The 9,862-nt window shown below is 43.8% G+C and overlaps 1 protein-coding gene across 1 annotated transcript in view; it reads right to left on the bottom strand.

Moving 5' to 3' along the window:
• Nucleotides 1-1,663: 1,663 nt before the first annotated feature.
• LOC114645209 (gastrula zinc finger protein XlCGF26.1-like) overlaps nucleotides 1,664-9,862 on the bottom strand; it is a 64,850-nt gene continuing 56,651 nt past the window's right edge. Inside the window, 1 exon segment of the mRNA XM_051921941.1 lies at nucleotides 1,664-2,511. Within this exon segment, the coding sequence (XP_051777901.1) occupies nucleotides 1,664-2,511 (848 nt within the window).

Raw genomic sequence — 9,862 nt, 5'->3', positions numbered from 1 at the left:
CTTTACAACTCTGAAAACTTTAAAAAATGTAACACTTAAAGTTTAAAGTTTAAAGAAAAGCAATTTATTTCCATACAATCTCCGTAGAACAGCGTACAGTTAGAGTCTTAGCCTCTTAGCTAGGTCCTTATATAGGAGTCTTACAGTGTGAGATCTATTTCTTTTGTCCCAACACTTGGCATCTCTTGTTAGTAACCCGTTCGTCAATCTCAGGCTTGAAATCTTGTGCAGCTGCAACTTTTATGAGGGATGAAAGGCGCTCGACAGTAAGTCTTGAGCGATGTTGGGTTTTGTTAGCTTTCATTAATGAAAACAACTGCTCACAAAGGTAAGTGCTTCAGAACATAGACAGTACTCTCGATGCCAACTTACTGATCTGCACATATGAGGGTGGCAGGTAAGCATACAAGCCTGGCACACCAACTTCGTTGTATTTTGCCTTCAGAGTAGAATCTGACTGCAGTTCAATCAAATCCATTTGGATATTCTCAGGCGCATTCTCAACGTTGTAAGAGTATGGTGACGTAAACAGCGCAAAGTCCTGTTAGTGTGAACTGAAATCACGAAAACGCTCACTGAATTCATTGCTCAGTAATTCAAGTTGGAAAACAAATCCTACAAAAATCAAATTTTACTTTACTAAGTTTACTTCAAAGTTTATATTGTAAAATAAGCCGATATGCAAAAAGCCCCCTGACCTAGAGAATGGATGGATGGATGAAAATCACAAAAATGTGTAATTAAACAACTCACCAACTTCTCACGTCCACTTCAGATCTTCAGCTGTAGTCTGCACTAAATGTTTGTTACAATACTAGCACAAAATTACATAAAACTAGAGCTAAAAAATGTGAAAATATGCGAGTTATTACTACTTGTGATGCTCTGTTCTGCCCAGTGGCCAGTCTCAGCAGCCCAGCCAGTAGTGCAGCCTGCCAGGCTGCTGCAGCCTAGCACTTCAGTGGTGACGTCGCGGCTCACTAACTTTGGGGAAGGTTCATTTGTGTCATGCCTAGGGTATCAAGGAGCTGACACCGCAGCTGCAACTATACTAGCAGATGACGTTTCCGGTACCGTAATGCCATGGGAAAACACGCTTTTGTCAGAAGACGGAAGTAAGTAAAGTCAATAAGTAACGCGGAAGATGCAGAATGATTCAATCACAAATGACAGTAATCATTTTGTACAAATTTAGTGCCAACTAGAATCTGTCATGCGGGCCGCACAGATTTCTGGGCCACGTGTTTAACATGCCTGATTTAGGGCATTCCAATTTCTGCCCCAGGAACTCATGGTCTCAGAATGCATTGGTTTTTGTATATTAGTTGGTTGGCATGAAGCAATTTTGTTTTTACATCCAGAATGTTGAGGTCTTTCTGTGGCCAGTCTGTGATCTCAAAGCTGTATGAGATGACGTGTTTTACTAACTGATTAAGTGCTTCTATTTTGTTCCTCCCTGTCAAGGAACATCTAAGGACCATTTTTATCTTTTTTGTGTATTCACTGCTGGTAATAAATCTCTGCTCCTTACAGTTTATATCTGAACCCTCGTCAGTCCCCAAGTATTTCTTAAGTCTCCTCTTGGTCAGGTTTTCTTATTTGATAATCTTCAGCAAGGTTGATTTCAATCTTCAGTTGACAAATGCTACTTTGGTGCGGTTGTCTAATTCAAACACTTCTCTCTTGTGTGAATTCTTTTGTGTTTCTGAAGATTGCTTCTCTGTGAAAACTTTTTTCCACATTCAGAACAGCAATACGGCTTCTCCCCTGTGTGAATTCTTTGGTGGCTGTGAAGACTGTTTCTCCATGAAAACGTTTTACCACATTCAGAACAGTCAAATGGCTTCTCTCCTGTGTGAATTCTTTGGTGGCTCTGAAGATTACTTCTCCATGAAAACGTTTTACCACATTCAGCACAGTCATATGGCTTCTGTCCTGTGTGAATTCTTTGGTGGGTCTGAAGAAAGCTTCTCTGTGAAAACGTTTTACCACATTCAGAGCAGTCATATGGCTTCTGTCCTGTGTGAATTCTTTGGTGGCTCTGAAGATTACTTCTCTGTGAAAATGTTTTACCACATTCAGAACAGTCATATGGCTTCTGTCCTGTGTGAATTCTTTGGTGGGTCTGAAGATTGCTTCTCTTTGAAAATGTTTTACCACATTCAGAACAGTCAAATGGCTTCTGTCCTGTGTGAATTCTTTGGTGGCTCTGAAGAGAGCTTCTCTGTGAAAACGTTTTACCACATTCAGAGCAGTCAAATGGCTTCTGTCCTGTGTGAATTCTTTGGTGGGTCTGAAGACTGTTTCTCCATGAAAACGTTTTACCACATTCAGAGCAGTCAAATGGCTTCTGTCCTGTGTGAATTCTTTGGTGGCTCTTGAGATGGCTTCTCTGTGAAAATGTTTTACCACATTCAGCACAGTCAAATGGCTTCTGTCCTGTGTGAATTCTTTGGTGGGTCTGAAGACTGTTTCTCCGTGAAAACGTTTTACCACATTCAGAACAGCAGTGAAGTTTGATTCCCCCTGTATAAAGTTTAAAAATAAATAAATACATACATACATACATACATACATACATACATACATACATACATACATTCATACATACATACATACATACATACATACATACATACATAAATAAAAGTTTAGTTTTTAATCCATTACTTTAATACTGACATTATCTGACAACACTAAATAGATGTTGGTTCAATTTATGAACAAACTTTGACTAGTATAAGCAATCGTATGACTTAAATAGCACGTGAAATGACACTCAACTTGTTCATTTTTTCATTTTCAGCTACTCAACACATGAGCACAATCAGTGAGGCCAAAAAGTTTAAACAGTAAAATAAATCGATCACATGAGAAAGGCACAATCAGCAAGATTAGTCAGTCAGTCAGTTATTTTCTAACCTGCTATACCATAACACAGGGTCACGGGGGTCTGTTGGAGCCAATCCCAGCCAACACAGGGCGAAAGGCAGGAACAAATACCGGGCAGGGCAAATACCGGTTGGAAAATGGATAGAGGAATGGATATATATATTTTTAATCATTGTAGGTAGAAAGTGATCACCGTCACCTATCATTATATTGGAGACTGTCATGTCAAACATGTGAAAGGCACTTTTATTAAGCAGAATGTCTATTGATATTTCTAAACAACTAGTTCATAGCCACCTGACTCCGTAATGTTTTTTTTTTTTTGTTATTTGATTTTAAAAAGAGGCAGAGGATAGCAAAACAAAAATATGTTAATATACAACGAGAACAGAGTAGAACTTAAATGAATAAAACATGCAGATCACTGAAAAACCCTTGGACCCACATGACACCTGACCTGAAACAGCAAACTGGACACTTGTGGCTGAAATGTAAAATATACTTCTGTCTTCATACAACCTGTGCCAGGGGCTTTTTTGTTGCAGATGGATTTAAAAATGTATTTAATGGATTTAATTTCTTCAGCTAAAACAGGGATCTCCAGAAAAGCAGCATCATTTTGTGAGAGGTTTGGTAAATTAATTAAATTAAAAAACACATCAATCACTCTGAAGATGGGGGGTTCAGCAGGGGGAAAATTCAGAAACAAAAATAAAATAAAATAAACCTTATTAATTTCCAAGCAGTGGTTAGTGATATTATCTATTGTGATGGACAACCGGCTACAGACTCCGGTCGCAACACCCAGGCCGCTAGGAGGAGCCCTCCGGACCGCATGATGGTGCCCCGAGTTCCAGCAGGGCCTCATGGACTTTGTAGTTTCTATACACAGCCCTGATGGATACCTTGGGGACCACTGGGAGTCGCTGTAGGGGGGCTAGTGGGCTCTTGTGTGCCCTATAACCCGGGAGTGCGTCAGCATCACGTGTCCGGAAGAAACGATGTGCTCCCGGGGTGAAGAAGAGGACTGTTTACCCTGACCCAGAAGGAAACGGACTTGTGGGTTTTGCAAGGAACCATTTCCGGGTCAGGGGATATAAAAGGACTATGGGAAAGCCCAGACACTGAGCTGAGCTGGGAGGTAGGAGGGCGAAGTGTCTGGGCGAGGAGGATTGGTTATTGTATTGAGAATTGTTATTGTTTATGAATAGTGTGGTGGAAAGGGTGCTTTGTGCACAATATAGTTACAAAATAAATAGTATTTATACTTTCACCTGGTCATCAGAGTGGTACCTGAGGGTTCAAGAGGTGGACAAAGGGCTTATCTGTTACACTATCTATCTGTATCATCATTGTATTTTTGCTTGACTTGAGGCATGGAGGCTAATGAATCTCATCTATGCAGTCTAAGAGCTCACATCTCGCTCAGTTTAACACCAGTGAGATAGCAACGAGTGCACATGAAATGAATTCTCAACTCTGCACAAGATGGTCATTTACCTTCTCTGTGATTAGCGTCATTTTGAGCTTGTGGACTGGATCAGAGAAACACCGGTGTACTTAACACTAAAATTACCAAAGCTTACGAAAAAACCCATAAATTCGGCCAACCTTAAAGCCCTTCGCACCTCATCCATCAGCGTCTTTTGTCTTGTAAATGTGCTGATCAAGACAAGCAGCAAGCAGCCTGCTATTCCATCCTCCCACCGCCGCAGAACGTTCACAAAGTTCTCCCAGCTCAGGCCTTGATTGATTATCTGGGAGTGAAGTGCTGGAGTTTTAGAGTGGAAATAATAGATCGCTATTTGGAACACATGCATTTCATGTGTGTTCCATTTTTACAATAATGTGTAAACACATCGTTAAAACAGAAACATTTTTCATATTTTAGTAATAAATGACAAAATGTAGACATAAACTATATAATGTATGAAGCGTGAAGTGCAAAGATCAAATAAACACTTTGAATCCCACCCCTAAACTATATATGCAAAAAACTAAACCGAGGTCTCTCAAATAAAAACACAGGAAAAAATCACCCTGATCGACTTTGTGGTCGTGTCGTCGGACTTGCGGCCACATGTCTTGGACACTTGGGTGAAGAGAGGGGCGGACCTGTCAACTGATCCCCACCTGGTGGTGAGTTGGCTTCGATGGTGGGGGAGGATGCCGGTCAGGCCTGGTAGGCCCAAACGTGTTGTGAGGGTCTGCTGGGAACGTCTGGCAGAGCCCCCTGTAAGAAGTAGCTTCAACTCCCACCTCCGGCAGAACTTCGACCACATCCCGAGGGAGGTGGGGGACATTGAGTCAGAATGGGCCATGTTCTGTGCCTCTATTGTTGAGGCGGCTGACCGGAGCTGTGGCCGTAAGGTTTTCGGTGCCTGTCGTGGCGGAAATGCCCGAACCCGTTAGTTTACACCAGTGGTGAAGGATGCCGTCAAGCTGAAGAAGGAGTCCTACAGGACTCTTTTGTCCTGTGGGACTCTGGAGGCAGCTGATAGGTACCGGCAGGCCAAGCGGAATGCGGCTTTGGTGGTTGCTGAGGCAAAAACTCGGGCATGGGAGGAGTTTGGGGAGGCCATGGAGAACGACTTTCGGACGGCTTCGAGGAGATTCTGGTCCACCATCCGGCGTCTCAGGAAGGGGAAGCAGTGAAGTGTCAACACTGTATATGGTGGTGATGGTGCGCTGCTGACCTCGACTCGGGACTTTGTGGGTCGGTGGGGCGAGATAGATAGATAGATAGATAGATAGATAGATAGATAGATAGATAGATAGATAGATAGATAGATAGATAGATAGATAGATAGATAGATAGATAGATAGATAGATAGATAGATAGATAGATAGATAGATAGATAGATAGATAGATAGATAGATTTCTTGCACAGCGCATCAGTATTGGCAGTCCAGTCTATTTTATCATCCAGCTGCACTCCCAGATATTTATAGGTCTGCACCATCTGCACACAGTCACCTTTGATGATCACGGGGTCTATGAGGGGTCTGGGCCTCCTAAAATCCACCACCAGCTCCTTGGTTTTGCTGGTGTTCAGTTGTAGGTGGTTTGAGTTGCACCATTTAACAAAGTCATTGATTAGGTCCCTATACTCATCCTCCAGCCCATTCCTGATGCAGCCCACGATAGCAGTGTCATCAGAGAACTTTTGCACGTGGCAGGACTCCGAGTTGTATTGGAAGTCCGATGTATATAGGCTGAACAGGACCGGAGAAAGTACAGTCCCTTGTGGCGCTCCTGTGTTGCTAACCACAATGTCAGACGTGCAGTTCCCAAGACGCACATACTGAGGTCTGTCTTTAAGATAGTCCACGATCCATGCCACCAGGTATGAAACTACTCCCATCTCTGTCAGCTTGTCCCTAAGGAGCAGAGGTTGGATTGTGTTGAAGGCGCTAGAGAAGTCTAGAAACATAATTCTTACAGCACCACTGCCTCTGTCCAAGTGAGAGAGGGATCGGTGTAGCATATAGATGATGGCACCCTCCGCTCCCACCTTCTCCTGATATGCAAACTGCAGAGGGTCAAGGGCGTGTTAAACCTGTGGCCTAAGGTGGTGAAGAAGCAGCCTCTCCATGGTCTTCATCACATGTGATGTCAGAGCAACAGGCCGAAAGTCATTCAGCTCACTAGGACATGATACCTTTGGGACTGGGGTGATACAAGATATATTCCAAAGCCTCGGGACTCTCCCCTGTTCCAGGCTCAGGTTGAAGATGCGCTGTAGAGGACCCCCAGCTCCGATGCACAGCAGTCGTGGTGATACTCCATCTGGAGTACTTCGAAGACCTCCGTCCTGGTTGCGAAACAGTGGACCAGCTCAACACTCTTAGCAGGGTCCTGGAGGGTACATGGGAGTTCACCCAACCAGTCTACATGTGTTTTGTGTACTTGGAAAAGGCATTCGACCGTGTCCCTCGGGTAATCCTGTGGGGGATACTCCGAGAGTATGGGGTACCGGACCCCCTGATAAGGGCTGTTCGGTCCCTGTACGATCGGTGTCAGAGCTTGGTCCGCATTGCCGGCAGTAAGTCGAACCCGTTTCCAGTGAGAGTTGGACTCAGCCAAGGCTGCCCTTTGTCACCGATTCTGTTCATAACTTTTATGGACAGAATTTCTAGGCGCAGCCAGGGTGTTGAAGGGGTCTGGTTTGGTGGACTCAGGATTGGGTCACTGCTTTTTGCAGATGATGTTGTTCTGTTTGCTTCATCAGACCGTGATCTTCAGCTCTCTCTGGATCGGTTCGCAGCCGAGTGTGAAGCGGCTGGGATGGGAATCAGCACCTCCAAATCCGAGACCATGGTCCTCAGCCGGAAAAGGGTGGAGTGCCCTCTCAGGGTTGGTAGCGAGATCCTGCCCCAAGTGGAGGAGTTCAAGTATCTCGGGGTCTTGTTCATGAGTGAGGGAAGAATGGCGTGTGAGATCGACAGGCGGATCGGTGTGGCGTCCACAGTAATGCGGGCGTTGCATTGGTCTGTCGTGGTGAAAAAGGAGCTGAGCCGTAAGGTAAAGCTCTCAATTTACCAGTCGATCTATGTTCCTACCCTCACCTATGGTCATGAGCTATGGGTAGTGACCGAAAGAACGAGATCGCGAATACAAGCGGCTGAAATGAGTTTCCTCCGCAGGATGTCTAGGCTCTCCCTTAAAGATAGGGTGAGAAGCTCAGTCATCTGGGAGGGGCTCAGAGTAGAGTCGCTGCTCCTCCGCATCGAGAGGAGTCAGATGAGGTGGCTCGGGCATCTGATCAGGATGCCTCCTGGACGCCTCCCTGGTGAGGTCTTCCGGGCACGTCCAACCAGGAGGAGGCCCCGGGGAAGACCCAGGACACTCTGGAGGGACTATGTCTTCCGGCTGGCCTGGGAACGCCTCGGGATTCTCCCGGAAGAGCTAGAAGAAGTGGCCGGGGAGAGGGAAGTCTGGGCATCTCTGCTCAAGCTGCTGCCCCCGCAACCCGACCTCGGATAAGCGGAAGAGGATGGATGGATGGATGGATGGAAAAACTCACCAGGTTCTGCTTATGAGTGGGCAAAAATGGAGAGAGCTTATTAAACAATCCCATCCTAACCCCAACATTCACAATACAAGAGTCAATGTGGTGATAAAATAAAAACACATCTGAAGATAAATATGACATGCAAGCAAATTTTAATCAATTATGGGCTGAGATTATGTGGAGCATACAAGGCTCATGTACTGAGCCCTCACAACCTCCAGTGTCTCTCTAATCACATGTGTATGCACAGAAATTAAATACACATATGAAAAAAAGAAAGAAGTAGTAATTATGAATCAATATTCAGGAAAATGTCTAAGCAGTACTGGAATATCATACACAAAACAGTCAAAGCGTCCAAGCACCAGTGACATGAAGGAGTCAAGGACATTGAGTGCCTGCTGAGGGTCGATGAACAGCCACTGCTCTCCCAGGAAGGATATTTGAGGCTTGGCCAGATAAATGAGGAAAGCAGAAAGACCAATTTGTGGAGCCTTTGTGATCACCAGAGACGAGGTCTTGTGTGGTGTGGACTGAGTCACTGGCAATAAACGTAGATCTTCCATCCTTCATAAGTTACATTTGAATTGTTGAGTTCCTCTTTCAGAATAGTAACTCAGTCAGAATAGCGAAGCAGCTTGATGATAATTGGATGTAGACGTGCACTGTCACTTTCCCTCGTTTATATTCTATGTGCCCACACAATTTCAGGCCTCAAATTTGGGATGGTCAGAAACCAAAAAGCCATTGTTTTTTCACAAAGCTGAACATAACCCCACTCTTAATATCATCTGGAACTCCAATAATTCTGATGTTGTCTCTCCTTCTCCCATCTTCTTGTCCATAAAGTTTCTTATCAAGAGATTGAGCCTTGGCATAGGAACTTATCTCAGAGTCCTGACACTCCACTTGAGGATTAAAACTAACAAGAGTTTCTGCTGTTCATTTCTGATTTTGACAATATCAGCATGAAGGTCAGAAAAAACTTCTCTCTTCTGATGTGTTCAAGGTCACACAGCATTTTGCTCCGATATAAAGGCCTTCAGTCGATCAACAGTGGAAACTGCTCCAGAGTTATCCGACGCCATGGCAGCCTCAATCGGACTCCTCTGGGTTTCTTCACTGGCCTTGAATCAGAAGAACCAGGGTGTGTCTTCCGATTTGAACAATTCATATGTCACACCGACAAGTAAAAAAAGGGTATGTTGAGGCTCTGATGAGACATTATGAGGTTAATTTATAAAAACAGTAATTGCAGGGTAGCTGAACAAAGCTGAACACAGCCATTACTCCACTGAGCATCAAGTGGTCCCTCAACTACAAAATGTATACAAAAATAGCTTATTTAAAATTACTGAATCAAAACAGAAGAATAAAGAGAGTGAAATATTAATGCACTGACCCAGAGGAGCACCAGTGATGTAGGACAATAAAATTTAAGATGAGAAATCCTGGGATTGGAGAAGTTACTCATATTAGTGTCTGTTCTGGATGAGGAGTGGCAGGTGTAACCAGCACTGGTCAGCTTTATCACACACCGGCCTCGTTTATACTGCCCATTAGAATATTAATGGACGAGCACTGCCAGGATTTATTTATGCTAACAAAATAGAAATTTCAGTGCTTATTGTTTATTGAAGCTATTGTGCGAGTTCATATATGCAAAGGAATTGTAGTTTAATTACTCATTCTGTGGTTGTCATTAATCAAGGACAGGCGTCTTCCACCTTTTGATTAATGTCAGTCACACCAGGAGATGTTCCTGCTCTGATTGTATGAAAGGCCTCATTCTTTAACCTGATGATAGTTAAACCTCACTACTGGTATCCATTTAAATTTACTTATTCAGCTTTTTACTTATTTACTTATTTATCCAAGTTGACTTACAACATTTATGAAACAATTGGTTGCATTTCATTTGGTTTTCCAACTGGAGCACAGGCAGGTCCAGTGAC

This window comes from Erpetoichthys calabaricus, assembly GCF_900747795.2.
Source record: "Erpetoichthys calabaricus chromosome 1 unlocalized genomic scaffold, fErpCal1.3 SUPER_1_unloc_6, whole genome shotgun sequence".
Taxonomy (NCBI): domain Eukaryota; kingdom Metazoa; phylum Chordata; class Cladistia; order Polypteriformes; family Polypteridae; genus Erpetoichthys; species Erpetoichthys calabaricus.
The sequence above is the reverse complement of the archived record's forward strand: the minus strand, read 5'-3'. Positions and strand labels throughout refer to the sequence as shown.